This window comes from Strongylocentrotus purpuratus, unplaced genomic scaffold (genome assembly GCF_000002235.5).
Source record: "Strongylocentrotus purpuratus isolate Spur 01 unplaced genomic scaffold, Spur_5.0 spur5_scaffold_20, whole genome shotgun sequence".
Classification (NCBI taxonomy): domain Eukaryota; kingdom Metazoa; phylum Echinodermata; class Echinoidea; order Camarodonta; family Strongylocentrotidae; genus Strongylocentrotus; species Strongylocentrotus purpuratus.
Window position 1 is genome coordinate 43,209,068 of NW_022145606.1, and position 16,076 is coordinate 43,225,143.

General features: G+C 37.0%; 1 protein-coding gene across 3 annotated transcripts in view; it reads right to left on the minus strand.

Annotated features, from left to right (window-relative positions):
* The window catches only part of LOC100889198 (beta-1,4-galactosyltransferase 6), a 41,568-nt gene that overhangs the window by 4,608 nt on the left and 20,884 nt on the right, over positions 1-16,076 (minus strand). For all 3 annotated transcript variants that reach the window (XM_011677461.2, XM_011677459.2, XM_011677458.2), the window contains one exon: positions 2,581-2,697. In XM_011677461.2, coding sequence (XP_011675763.1) covers positions 2,581-2,697 — 117 coding nt within the window. The remainder of the gene's footprint in view (positions 1-2,580; positions 2,698-16,076) is intronic.

Consider the following 16,076-nt stretch of genomic DNA (forward strand, 5'->3'; position numbering starts at 1 on the left):
GCTCATCTTGTCATTAACAAGCATTACGCGTGCTAAAGATGCGCGGCGAAATTCAAAACTGTGCGTAGCTCTGGGCTTCACACACGTACACACAGCTCCTTGCCTATACCAGCATGCATGGTGTGCGTGCATAGGTATAGGCTCGTCAATGTTTCATTTCGGCTCTAACATCTTTACCTTTAGCAAATTTATCTACAAATATCAGCTTATCAAATTGCTGTGAAAAACTGTTATTTAGCACTAAGTTACAATAATAATAATAATAATAATAAAATTAATAATAATAATAATAATTGATTCTTATTGAGCGCTACTACAGACAAACTGATCAGAACGCTATACAACAGAAAAGAAACATACAAAACATAACAATTAAACAAGGAACAGTAATTAAGATATTATGAACGAAAAGAAAATTTAGCTACTCAAAATGTACATTATGGATTCAAAATGGAAAGAGTTGGGTTTAAAGTTTTTTTTTAAAGTGTCTTCTGTACTACATAGGCGGGGGTGTTGTGGTAGAGTGTTCCAGGTGGATGGTCCAGCATAAGAGAATGAGCGTTCGGCTGCCTTGGTGTTGGTGCGTGGGATCAGTAATAGTGTCTGATCGTTCCGTGAACGCAGATGGTATCAATAAAGGATAGGCCTTTCTCGTCAGCGAAGCCACTATACACACACAGCGCCTTGCCTATATCAGCATGCATGGTGTGCGTGTATAGGCATAGGCTTGCAAATGTTTAATTTCGGCTCTAACATCTCTACCATTAGCAAATTTATCTACAAATATCAGCTTATCAAATTGCTGTGAAAAACTGTCATTTAGCACTAAGCTACAGTTACTCTATCAATCAAGAATAGGCCTTTCACGTCATCGAAGCCACTATATACACACAGCGCCTTGCATATATCAGCATGCATGGTGTGCGTGTATAGGCATAGGCTTGCAAATGTTTAATTTCGGCTCTAACATCTCTTCCATTAGCAAATTTATCTACAAATATCAGCTTATCAAATTGCTGTGAAAAACTGTCATTTAGCACTAGGTTACAGTTACTCTATCAATCAATGATAGGTCTTTCTCGTCATCGAAGCCACTATATATTATAGGGACTCATTTCTAAAGATTATACGGTTGAGAGTTTATTATACAGGTAGATCTAGACTAAAACACCTCTAAAAGGCTCTAATAATATCAGCTTTATTTTGTACTTCTTTTATTGCAGGACTTCTTACCTGAGAACATCACAGCAATTTCTTAAGCTAATATTATTAGAGTCTTTTAGAGGTGTAGATCTATAATAAATGTTTCAACCACAAAATCTTTAGAAATTAGTCTCTATATAGTGGCTTCGATGACCGTGACGATAAGGCCTATCCTTGATTGATAGAGTAATTGTAACATAGTGCTAAATAACAGTTTTTCACAGCAATTTGATAAGCAGACATCTGTAATAAATTTGCTAAAGGTAGAGATGTTAGAGCTGAAATGAAAAATTTCAAGCCTATGTCTCTGCACGCACACCATGCATGCTGATATAGGCAAGGCGCTGTGTGTACGTGTGTGAAGCCCAGAGCTTCGCACAGTTTTGAATTTCGCTGCGCATCTTCAGAATGCGTAAAGCTTGTTATTGACAAGAAGAGCTCTGATTGGCTGTATGCAAATGAGTTCATACTGGGGGTCCCGAGCTCAAGTGGGAAAATAAATTACGCTACCGGGTATGCCTGAATGGAGAGTGAAAAATGTCTTGCCAAAGGACACTAGTGTCACACTGGGGGTCGAACTTGCGACATTGGCATTGCAAGTCAAGACGTGTTTAAAGAAGGTTGAGTTCTGGGAAGAGGTGAAAAATAATTTGTGAGGCTGATTTATATAATTAATAAAGTGGACTTCAACTGTAATTCCGAGCTTTTGTTTTCATTTATATTTGAACTTGTCGTCTTCAACTCATTAACTGGCCCACCACAATAACGCTCACAAATTATTTTGTCACCTCTTCCCAGAACCCAACCTTCTCTTTAAAGGTAGTAAGTCCCATTTGCAGGCGAAAAAAAAATGAAAAAGTGAAATTCCAACTGCACTTGAAAAATAATACTAATTTAGAACTTCTCTAAAAAAGGTGGGGCTTTAAAATGTCTTCAAGTGGGAAAATAACGACTATTAGTTGTCAAATCGACTTTAGGGCTATAGAGCCCAAAAGTAATAGTCTTGATTTTCAGACAATTGTACCGAATGGTCATACGTTTTATGCTGCGCAAAGATTCAATCAGTTTAATCTTGGCCATCACAAGAAGTGGGTTATTGATGTAGACAAATGCTCATGTACCCTTTACAATTCTTTTCATGTATGTTATTACCAAAGAAGAAAAAAGCCAGTCAGTCAATCAATAGAGTCTGACAGTGAAGTCTAGCAAGTAAACGGGTTTCCTTGCATAATTTGAATATGAGAACACTGCTAACGTTTAAATTTCACAGATAGGACATATATGACATATTCATAATTCCTGCAAAGTTCTACAGCATTTGAGGTTGGCTGCAAAAGGGACATAGTACCTTTAAATCTACTAATGAGGTAGCCTTACCTGCTCGGCCACGAAGATGCCGAACTCGAGGTTTTGAAGCATTAATAGGTGATGGAGATTACGTAATAAGATTGCGAGATGTTGTATCCTGTCCCGATATGGGATGACGATGGCCACCTGTATGGAATATAGAGAGCATAAGAGAGGGAGAGAGAGAGGGGGGAGAGAGAGAGGGGGAGATGAGAGAGATGAGAGAGAGAGAGAGAGAGAGAGAAGGTAAGAGAGAGATGAGAGAGAGATGAGAGAGAGAGATTAGAGAGAGAGATGAGAGAGAGAGGGAGAGAGAGAGATGAGAGAGAAGGAGATAGAGAGAGAGATGGGAGAGAGAAGGAGAGATGAGAAAGAATATATATATATCAACTGTTAATCCATATAGAACAGCTTAATAATCTTGGGGGTGTTTCACAAAGATTCTAAGTGAAACTTAACTCTGAGTTGGACTTAAATATTCATGGAGAGGCATTTGTAGCCTTATAATGAAAAATATTCAAAAGCAAAAAATTCAACTATTTTAGACTTGTCATATAAAATTTATTCCACATCAAGAACATGAAATTTCCCATGATAATAGAAAATATGAATGATTTTAATCAATATGTTATGCCTTTTTAACATAACTTTACAAAATATTTCAAGGATGCTAATGGCTTTCCATAATTGTTAAGTCAAACTTAATAGAGACAAGTTCAACTTAGGATCTTTGTGAAACACTCCCCTGGTCCTCTTTTGACTACAACTGTGTAACCATGGACTACAATGAAATGTTCACTTCACCTGATGAAGATAAATCGACAGCGCTTGTGAAGTTCAATCAATTCCTCTTATGTGTTCCATCTAGTGTCATGAAATGCTATATGTCTCAAATTAAATCGTTGTTCTGTATATATATATATATATATATATATATATATATAGAACAAATAATCTAATTCAGATAATCCTCCGTCACGGCAATATACAAATAATATATATAATAATCAAAACAATTGAATACAAATCCTTGAGAGTTCTTTTCTCTTAAAAAAACTCTTAAGTATTTTGTTCTTGATTTATTCAAATTATGATACATACATTTAAAGAGAGAGAGAGAGAGAGAGAGAGAGAGAGGGGGAGAGAGAGGGGGCATGGGGAGGTCATTCATTAAAATGGATTCAATTCATTGAAACAGAGTCCGCACATTGGATTATTGATAGACACCAGTATGCGATATTCAGAGTAGAAGAATGAATATGCGTAGAACTTATTCCCGTTCAAAAGTTTCTTACCATCATAGTGGATAGCGCGGGCGGTGATCCTGGGGGGACGGGGGGGGGGGGACACGTCCCCTCTCAATTTTTGAAAAGTGCAAAAAAATAATTGTATATCAAATATTGACTAAAGACTGCAACAAACTTTTTAAGCCTCTGGAAGGCCCAAGAGTGCAGCGTTTAGACATCTAAAAATGCAAAAATCTTCTCGCTCGGTAGCCACTTCCCTCGCATAATAGTCTTCAGAGTGTTCAAGTAAATATTGTAGAAAAGTGAAGTGTGAAAAGGGTATATTGCTTTTTTTGTACACTATTGTTTTGCGAAGGAATGTAATTTGTTAATACAACAAAGCTTCAAAAACCTGTGAGGGGGATAGTCACTTCCGTCACCGTCACCCCTCTCGTTCACTATGCTCCCTCGCACTGGCGTAATGATGGGGGGAGCTTAGGGGCAGTTGCCCCCGAATAAAATTCAAACGTGGTTTATTTCTAATGAGATACCAGTGATTAACAAATGTTGCTGAAATGGCATGGTTTTCCCTGGACTTCCGGGGGCTCTGCCCCTTGGACCCCACCTGGTTACTCATCTGACCGTAATTAAGTGCCTAAAAATCCTGAACTTCCGGGGGCTCTGCCCCCTGGACACCCCCAGGGGCCCTGAGGTGAGCCACTGGTTGCTTATCTGACCGTAAGTATATGCCTAAAAACCATGAACTTCCTGCCCCCTGGACCCCAACAGAGGCCCTAAGGCGGGCCCCGAATGCTCATCTATCCGTTATTAAATGCCTAAAACCCCGCCACATGACCCTCCGCTGGGGCTTTGCCCCTTAAAGATAAACTCCAGTACTGGTAAAAAAAATAAATAATTCTCACAGAATCAAACGAAACTTACACTGATGTTCAAGATTACAAATAAATGACATGTGCCAAACAATTTTGGAAGAAAATGTATACTGGCTGAGTAATGAGCATAGAAATACAAGGAAATCAAGGTAGTACTAGCCCCGACACCATGTGTGTTGTCCCATATATAGCTTTCTATGTGAGTGCTTGTTACTTTACCAAGACTCGGTCAAATTTATTATGATTTTGATGACTCCAGAACCTTGCAGTGCTCACCAATACTTACATGATCAACTGTTTCTGATCCTTTCCACACCTTTTCTTTCACAATGCAATCGCATTACCAGTACTAAAGTTTATCTTTAACCTCAAGCCAATTTACGGTTAACTTACTTCGCTCGTTTTGTTCTACTTGACCGAAAACATTTTAGCCCCCCCCCCCCCTCCCCCCAAAAAAAGTTTTTGCTCATTACTACACTGCTCCCCGTTCCTAGCATTTCGTCCGTCCCCCCCCCCCCCCGGTCATGAAAAGAAATCGCCGCCCCTTACGTATAGACAAAAAGACAAAGATTGATAAAGATAGAGAGGGAGAGACACAAGGAGAGGGATAGAGAGAGAGAGGGAGAGAGAGAGAGAGAGAGAGAGTCACCATGTTTAAACATAGACTCTCTTCCCCACAAGAAATTTAATCTAGACAAACTTGAAAATCCATTCATATCAGTCAGTTTTGAACACGATGCTGCCTATCCGATTAAAATGCAATTGCATGTGTAATTAGTCTTTAGTGATGTCATCTTCGACACGTGACACCGCACACAATGAAATACATACACTCAAAATGATAAACTTGTGAGCTATAAACCTCGCAAATTGCGAGGCCAATTATGCTGAATTTATCTTCTGATATATATGATCTTTTTTTTTTAGGCGATTTTCCCGATTCCCTTTTTTTCCTCCTACCGGCGATATTACTATTAGGATGAAAGGAAAAAAAAACCAACAACTACAAAACAACAACAACATACAAATAACGATATAATTATGTTCTCATGGTAACTGGTTCTTATGTGTACATGGTGATACGAAAGCAAGCTTTGTTTCGTATTTTTCGAATCCTACGTTATTCAATTTGGTTTGTTTGTTTGAAATATCCAAAATATACTCTCTAAAAAAATCGAGTGATCACCGACGTGACTCCTCTGGAGAGTGAAAATGTAGTGAAAAAAAATTGAACATTCACTCTTTTCTTCTTAGAGAACATTCTAAAATCAATCGATATTCACTCCTAAACAAGTGATCACCGACGTGACTCCCGGGGGGGGGGGGGAGTGAAAATAGAGTGAACATTCACTCTTTCCTTCTTAGAGAGTACACAAACATAATGTCAGACATCAGCTAATTATTTTTAATCGCGCAAAGAAAAAACACATAATTATGGGAAATTAACATTCACAGGACGCAGGGGAACGCCATTATGAGCGAGTTGCTAAATGTCGATGGCGCCCTCAAGTTAGACAAGAGGTTATGCGGGTGCAATGCAAGATCGAGTACCCTCCGGTAACTTTGTCTCAGATTCTGAAGCAAAATCCACGATTTAGCTCATGTTGCAATGATAATTATAAATCTTTAGGTCATTCAGGAACCCAATGACTTTTACAAGCCGATCTCTTGTCCCATAATCAAGATATTTGTGATTGGAAATCGATATCAAATTTTGTGTTTTCCTAACGGTTTTCATAACACTACAGTCTATTGGGGAAAACGAGTGAGGTAAAACTGGTCACTCAATTTATTTTATTTTTTTGAGGCACTTCATGATCATTTTGAATCACATTTTTCAGGGCTTCAATATCATACCATTTCACAGACACTGATAACACGTAGGGCCATGCATCTCAGATTTAACATTTCTAAATTTAAATTAAAAAATTTAAATTTAAATTAAATTTGCTCTACTAATTTACTCTAGCAATTTTTTGCCCCACTATTTACCATGATATCAAATACGTCGATAATGTACCAGCCGTGAAGGAGACATGAACGTTAACAGCTGAGAAGCAGGAAAAGCAAATAGTCCCAGCATACTGTTTTAACATGTGAATTTGCTTTCAATTTCAATCTCGGTTTCAGATTATTGTCTCCATTTTTCACACGATAAAAATATTACAACACATACAATTCTTTGTAAATGTTTAAGTTATTGGATATAACCATGGCTATGGCACCTCCACATCGATTAGTGATATAATTAACCACCATTTCATAACCTTTCGTTTTTTAAAGAAGGATTTTGGAACAAGTGAATCCTGGAGCCAAGTCTGGAAAAAGCCGATGATAGAACAGTCGGATTCAGTCTGTTTATTCATAATTTTAATCGGTCAAGGATTTTGTCGGCAACCTTCTGATATTGAAGAGTGATACAAAACGGATTGTTATGATAAGTTGAAGTTTTACCTAAGAACTGACTCTCAGTCAAATGTTCAGTAGATAATCGAGTAATTATTAGGTCATTATGTGATGGTGAAATTTTGGTTTCGCAGTTAAAGATAAAGTTGAGTTCTGGTCAAGCGATTGCACTGTGAAAGAAAAGGTGTGGAACGGGTTAGAAAAAATTGATCATGCAACATGTAAGTATTGGTGAGCACTGCAAGGTTCTGGAGTCATCAAAATCATAATAGATTCGGCCCAGTCTTGGTAAAGCAACAAGCACTGTACACAGAAAGATGTTTATTGGACTACACAAATTGTGTCGGGACTACTTACCTTGATTTCCTTATCTTTCTGTGCTCATTACTCAGCCAGTATACATTTCTACCTAAATTGTTTGGCAAATGACATTTATTTGTAATCTTGAACATTCAGTGTAAGTTTCGTTTGATTCTGTGATAATGTATTTCCTTTTTTTACCGGAACTCAATGTAGTTCGTAGGTGGTGGTTTCCGGTTTAGAATTAGAACTAGAAAAAGTATCAAAATGGTTAGGAGGTGATAGTATGGATTGAAAATCATCGTCTTTAAGTGGAAAAATATTCATAATTTACATTATGTGCGACAAGCGTTCACATTCCAACATGAGTTGTAATGCAGACTGCATCATGTATTATGTTATTCAGCCACAACATGCCAAAAGTTGTATCTGTCGGGCATGACGAGTGTACACAATAATAGTAAATATTATATGGCAAAAGAAGTCCATAGTTGAGTGATGTGTACCGTTTTAGAGATCAGCGTAATTCAATTCTGTCATCAGGCATAGAGACAGCTTGCTATTAATGTTTCGATTACATAGCAAGCTATTCACGTGTGTGCAAAGCTCGTTAGGTGAAAGAAAATTGCTTATGATGGGTAGGGAAGAGAGAAACAACACCCAAAACGAATGAAAAATGTACAAGGCACAAAAAAGCCAAGTGCTTAAAACGTGTAACAAAGGTCCGCATACATTTTATGAGCAGACTGGTGTTGTTTGTTCGACCATCATCTTTCCAGTTTCGTGGGAACTAGTATGGATATGGATATGGAAGCCACAAAATATGTTTCTTTACTGTTTACGTGTAATAGCTTAAATATCTCTGACATCATGTGATTGTAATCACGTGAACATCCAGTGTCGCATGTAATTTATATCAGCAACAGCCGGCGTTAAACGAAAAAGAGCAACAACAAAGCCCTTGTAGATAGATACTAGGGTCTGGTCCCATTTTATCAGCACTAGGGCCCCGTTTCATAAATTGCTAACTTTCTATGACAAATTCGCTCTCAGCCAATCAGATGCCATGATTTCAGTAGCTTATAACAGGAGCTTGTAACTTGTTATTGATTACAAGTTTCATGGAACATGACCCAGCGCAATTCCCCACGCCATTGACTCTTCTACATTGCGGCCAGAATTCACAAAGGAGGTTTGTCGACAAACCTAGGTTTATGTGCGTCATATGACGCGTTTTGACGCGTTTTAAAAACCAAGGTACATCAACATAGGTTTGTCGACAAACCTCCTTTGTGAATTCGGGCCTGCGAGTTTATGAGATGTCGAGCTGCAATGGTATAAAAGTCTGAGATGTTTTGATGAAAGAAAGTCTTCAATACAGTACGAATTTTTGGATTAAGGAATAGCTCCAGCCCGAGTGATTGCTAGATTCCTGAGACCATTCCCAAATGACTACCTGGCCCTGTTAAACACATGTAAAGGGCAATCCAACCCTTGTAATAAGTTGATTTGTATGAAAGTAGAAAATAACAGAAACAGAATGACAACAATTTGAAATGTATCGGACCAATAGTAAGGAAGATATGAATTCCTTAATCCAAAAATTTAGTTATTGCACAGCTTGCGAGCCCTTTTTGATGTAATTGTAATGATGTATACTTATTCGTTTATATGTCCTTTTTGCAATATTTACTGATAATAGTTTAGTTATTTGATATTTTAACTTATGTAACTTATGTATTTATTCATTACTGCTATTTTATTATGTACATTTGATTTAAATTTTATTTTTGTACCCAAGACAGTTGTCAGTCTTTGGACTGTTTGCTCTTGGTTTTTGATGTTTTGATTTCAATAAAATCCTATTATATATATATCTTTGAAATATGAGATCACTAAGTCTATGCGAATATCAAATCGGTAGCTTGGATAGTGGATAGTGATGTAGGACGTGGATAACTCTCCGTTTCGTTGACGATCAGCCATGCACAAAAAAGACGAAAGACTTTTGTCAACTATGTTTGTTGCTACGGCAGGCAGCCAGTGAAAACGAACTTGTTTATTCAATTATGGAAATGCAAGCATTACTTAAAACAAACAGAACCTTGTTATTCCTGGCTCATTTTTTCTGATTGAAAGGGCAAAAAATGAACCTTTTAGAAATGTGATTTTTTTCTTTGAAATTCAAATCCCGCCCACGAAATTAATTCTTGGTTTCCTCTCTTCAAATTGTTTTTAATCACTCATGCGCGAAATATGCATCATATGAGTTTTATCAAATGAAAGAAGAGGATCTATAGCTTTACAAATATGTGTAGTTTGTCAATTTTGTAATGTTATCAAACGAATTAGTTTTCACTGGCCGTCTGCCGTAGCAACAAACGGAATTAACAAAGGACTTAACTCCGTTTCGATGACAATCAATCGTAAATGAAAGACTTCATGCATGGCTGATTGTCAACGAAACGGAGTTAAGCCGTTTGTCAATTCTGCTTGTTGCTACGGCAGGCTGCCATTGAAAACGAATTCGTTAGGTAAAATTATGGAAATACGTGCGTGACACGTGCGTTTATCTCTCACATACCAATAGATAAACTAATTTACCAAATATGTCAATTAGTAGGCGGTTTCCCGGCAAAATTGTTATCATTATGTATTAGTCAAAACATATTCTTTCACATGATTAGTAATAAGAGGTTCCATTTCATTTTTTGAAATTGGGGCGTTTCCAATACTGGTCTTTACCTTTAAGCCTGTGACCCGGGTTCGATTCCCAGCGGAGGCATCAATTTGTTCAACTTTTGCAAAATTTCCAAAAAGGGAGAACATCAATGGGGAACTTTAATTTAAACAACGGAACCGCTCTCATTTCCTTTCGCAAACATATATATAATTATTATGTATGTGTGTGCGTGTGTGCGTGTGTGTGTGTGTGTGTTTGTGCGAGCGTGCATTTTTCTGTCAAATTACCAGGCCTTCACCTGACTGAGAAACTCATCCGGGATCCCCGGATGCACTGGGGGTGCATTTGTGTTCCTCTTTTGGAACTTAGTCCTTTTATTACACGAGTAAAGTATTATGTTCCTAATCCAGTGCCAGGTATGCATCATCGGCCCGTGCCACCGATCATGTCAATAATGCTTATCCTGGATTTAGTCAACAGTTGGTGGAAATAGAACCTGCGTGCTCTTTTCACATATTCCCTCATGTCACAATTTTCTCCGTTTATATATATATATATATATATATATATACAGTGAAACCTGTCTATTATAGCGACCGCCCATTGGAAACACAAAAAGTGGTCTTTGTAGACAGGTTCCTTTAGTACATGTTCAATGAGAAACCACTTTCAAGGGAGACAACATATGTGGTTTTTGGAGACAGGTGCTATTAAGCAGGCGTGACTTATATATATATATATATTTTACACAGTATTGAGTAAAAAAGGACCATGCATGTTTCTTGCTCAACAAAATTTGACCTGATATTGAGTAAAATATACATAATACTGGGTAAAAGTTATTTCCTTTTCTAACTAAAAATTTATTAAGTATGTCTGTCTGTGTGTGTAAGTGGTGTGTGTCTGTGTGTGTGCGTGTGTTTGTGTGTGTGTGTATGTGGGGGGTAGAGAAGGGGCGAAAATGGGGGGGGGGGGTGAAGCTTTAAAGCTTTAATCAGGGGCCCATTTCATAAAACTTGGTATCTATATAACAACTGCTTAATTTCTATGACAAATTTCTTCTCAGCCAATCACATGCCAGGTTTCAGTAGCTTATAACAGTAGCTTGTAACTTGATAATGGTATTGAGTTTTATGAAACAGGGCCCAGACGTAACGAATTCTGTCACCCTGTCAATAATTAAGGCCGTTACCGCGCCCCTCTATAATGATTAGTACGAGATACTTTAATTCTTCGCACACGCCATGTTAAATGCATGTGTCCGTTTATAACGTTGTACATTGTGTTACACGAATTCAATCATAATTATACAATGATACTTATTAGCCCTGCATTGTTAATAATAAAACATGACCTGGGCCTTTTCTCTTTTCTACTTTTACATTCTTTTTTCGTAGTATCTTTAGAATGGTATATGATATTTCTTCCTCTGTTAATAATAGTGATTGTTAATGAAGAGATACTGATACAAAATCAATATTTGGATTATTATGTATCCATTGAGGGTAATCATGCTATCAAGCTTTGCTTACTTTGTCAACTTTCCTGTATTTTGTTTTCGATTAGTTCCAGCCAGCTTTGCTTTATTATACATATACTCTTTTGTCATGTGTACATTTGCAATGATTTGTTTGTTATAAAATGTAAAACTGCAAATAAAAAAGATCATACAGAAATAAATAAATAAATTCAAATCAAATCAACATTAATTATACAGTCAGTCAAATCCTCCAAATGAAACTAATCTGAGGCCTTTTAGAGGATCTAAATACATTTAGCCGACATTTGAAATGAATGATTATCTTTAACGATATCTTACCGTAAATTCACCATTTTGATTTATTCACCCCGTAAAATGAGCCATTGACGCTTGCATAATTTGGGGACAATCATTTAAGATTTCCTCCTCAAGGATAAACAAAATATTGAAAACACTCAGACTTTGCTATTCATTTTTACTAGATATGAACCTAACCTTGTTTTTTCAATAAGTAAAAAAAGTCGAACCGCTTTAATTGGCTTCGCTCCAAGTATCATGCCCAGACAAAGAAATATAGAACAATCGAAAATTACACATGTTTATAAAAAATAGCTTGAAGATTCATAGAACGAATGACAATGAGAAATATAACGATCCCTCGTTTTATTTCTGATGGTTTTCATGATTTCAAAGGTTCGTTTTTCCGACGGTCGTTATGAAAGTTTCTATTTTCTCGAATGTTCATAATTCCGAATTCTGTCATTTACGACATCATAAAAGAAGAAAAAAAAAAGCCGCGGTTATTGCTCGTTATATCTGAATGAGCATTAGGGCTTTACAAAATATCGACTAAAAACGACATTATATTTTTGTTAACGTGAGGGCATTTGAAGAATAATTTTTCTTAGGGCACGGACTTACTTCCAAACTGTCATTCCAAAAATGAGAAAGCTTCGAAACAGTTTTCACCTTTACTTGAACTCGATATTCTTTTTAAAGAAACAAATCAGAAGACACAACACCGAGTATGAATGCTGCCCATAGTCTTGCATTGCATCTTTGCATTTTCTTATACACATGTACTTCGAAATACGACATAGAATGATATTAACGTAATTTCTCAACAAATGCAGGAAACATTTTCCTATAAAGCCCTTAATTTATTGAACATTGAAGGGATATCCGGGGTGACATTTGTCGCAGCGTTTCATTTCGGTTTAAACTAATTACCTCTGGCGTATAATCCGGAACCTTGTGTGATTCACTGAGGTGGTTTTTTTCTTCGTTAGAGCCCCTTTCACATCAGAAAGTAAAAGGATGTGTGCTGTATGTGTGAGGGTGAGACATTTAATTGATAAGAGAGTGGGAACGCGCGAGTGCCCTTTCTAGACAAGGCGCATGAACGCCTTACCCCGTTGACTACTGAATTCACTCAATCTCATAGAGTTATCACAGTGACCACCCGGTTCCCGTAGCCAAAGGGTTTAAGGCTGCGAAAAGAAAAAGAAGCATGAGTAGAAGAAGGAAGAGAAAGAGAAAAACGAGGAGATCAACAAGGGGAAGAGAATTAAGGATAAGAAGGAGGAGAACAGTGTTGCGAAAAGGAAAAGAATTAATTTGGAGAAGAAGAAGAAGGAAAAAAAAGGAGAAAACAACAAGAACAGGAAGAAGAAGAAGAAGAAAATTAATGGAACTTAAAGATAAACTTTAGTACTGGTAATGCGATTACATTGTGAAAGAAAAGGTGTGGAAAGGATCAGAAACAGTTGATCATGTAGCATGTGAGTATCAGTGTGCACTGCAAGGTTCTGGAGTCATCAAAATTATAATAAATTTGACCGAGTCTTGGTAAAGTAACAAGCACTCACATAGAAAGCTATATATGGGACAACACACATGGTGTCGGGGCTAGTACTACCTTGATTTCCTTGTCTTTCTATGCTCATTACTCAGCCAGTATACATTTTCTTCCAAAATTGTTTGGCACATGTCATTTATTTGTAATCTTGAACATTCAGTGTCAGTTTCGTTTGATTCTGTGAGAATTTTTTTTTTTTTTTTAACCAGTACTGGAGTTTATCTTTAAGATAAGAAGAAGAAAAAGGGGCAAAGGAGGACAAGAAGGAAGCGGAAAAGGAGAAAGAGAAGAAGGAAGAGGAGGAGGAGGATTAGAGGAAGAAGATGACGAAAAAGAAGAAAAGGCATTAGGTTTTAAGCACTACGCTAAAACGTGAACAAGAGGGGGGGGGGGGGTGGTCGCAGTGGTTTGATCGTTTGTTTTTTAAGGAGGAAATGGTTTATTAATATTTTGTCATGTATAAAGGAGTTTTATCCCCGGCCCCTAAACGATGCTATGAAAGGGACGAACAATCCCGTTTAGAAGTAATGCAAAGTTTGGGAAATTTTGAAACTTGGATGGATAGTAATTCTTAATCTTTTTGATCTATTTGGATGCCCCTGTGGATGTATTATAAGCACTAGAACATTTAGCCCCTTAAACACTTCTGCTTCCGAGAAATTGAATTATAAATTTTGTTACCAGTGCTCCCAGTAAGTTTTGAATATTTTCAAATATATTGCGCCTAGGACCATTCGAAGCTAGCCGCGACCATGAAAGTCGCAGAATATGCAGTTCTGATATATAATTTCCAAACGGGAATAGCCAATCGGTCGATTGTAGTCAAGAAACATCGGTTTAAACCTAAAGTAATATCAGTCTTGAGAGGGAGCTATAACAATAACGTTTTATTTACCCAGGGTAGCCACTTCAGTTATGAAACCGCTCTTCCAGCGGGCCCTGCATAACATAATATGTTATTACTACCCTTCTCCAATCTAATATGTTGAGCGCCTAGCTAGAAGGCAGAAGGTCCCATTGTTATAAGTCTTTGGTATGACTCGGCCAGGGTTCGAACCCACGACCTCCCGTTGATGAGGCGGGCGCTCTAACCACTGAGCCACCATGCCTGATTCTATACAACATAAAGAGTTTATTTATTTATTTATTATTTACAATTTCATCACTTTAGACTAGATTTCAATAACGACACCGATCATTGAATATTGTAAAATCGCATATGCTTCAAATATGTTGATTTGAACCAAATTCATGACCACATACCAACAATTTGCATTACCATTAAGTAATTCTCTTGTGTACACGCGTAAACATCATATCAACAGTTTGGTGCAAGAAATCAGAACATTGTAAGAAATGTAGGAATATTTGATAAAAGAAAAGTCAATTGAAAAGTCAATGCGAATCTTAGATTTTCATACTAAATTTGCAGGGCAAAACAACCCTTGTCAATATTGTAATTTATATCCTACATCAAAAATATATTGGTTATTGATTGGTTGAGAGTTCGTCACGTGACAAGAAATATTTCAGTTTCAAGGAAAATATTGCGCCCCTCTGCAAATCGTAATATTGGATTCACCTCTTGCGCATAGTTTTAAGATTTCAAGTGAGTCACATACATGGCGAGCTCAGTTCTGGGTCTCGTTTCATAAAACGTGATATCAATAACAAGTTACAAGCAACAGATATAAGCTACCGAAACCATGGCATGTGATTGGCTGAGAGCAAATTTGTCATAGAAATTTAACAGTTTTGTTATAGATAAAAAGTTTTATGAAACGGACCCCTGCTTATGGTGTCAAATTAGGGCATATGCGTGTAGTCTATTTCCCTCTCGTTGAAATCCAGAGCGACCACACCGAACGGTGTTCTTGGAAAGGTGACAAATCTAATTTGTGAGCTAATTTATTTTTTTTGTTATGATAGTGTGGCTGAGAGAGATAGTGGTGCTAAGTTAGTGACTTCAATGCTAGATGTACAACTAAAGATAATCTGAACATTTAAGTGAACCGGACCATTATTAATAATAAAAATTTCGAAAAACTAACCTGATGGATTCCTTAATTCTCTCAACTATATTATTACAATTTAATTGCATTTTAGGTGAATGGAAATCGCCACAAAGCAATATATTTGCTCCATCATTCCGGACATTCAAGTGTTGACAGATTTTTAATAGCCTGTTTTATGTCTTTTTTTCATGGAAAAAAGTTGGGAAAATTCATGAATGGTTGGGAGGATTTACTGTTAATCATTGTTAGAGGGTGTCGTACAGTGATGCCTTCAAAGAAAACCATAGATATCTTCGTGGTTTGAGATTTTGTTCAGGATTTTTTGCATGTCAGAGGATAGGTACAGTACGAGGAATATAATAAGTAACATTTTATACAAAAATTATGCAATTTTTGTCATCAACCTTCAACAATGTTACCGAGTCACTTTAAACAAAATTTTTTCTCTGAAACGATGGCTCTTCAAATGCCCTCATTTTGTAAATATGAACAGTAAGAGCATATTTGGACCACACTTTCATGTTACAACTTTGTGTAGTCCCTTGTACTCCCATTTGTGCATGGGACTTTTAGCAAGACTGGTCCAATTTCTTATCATTTTGATGATTAAAAAACCTCACAATTATACCAGGCACTATGTGCTTGCTACATGAAACATTGTATCG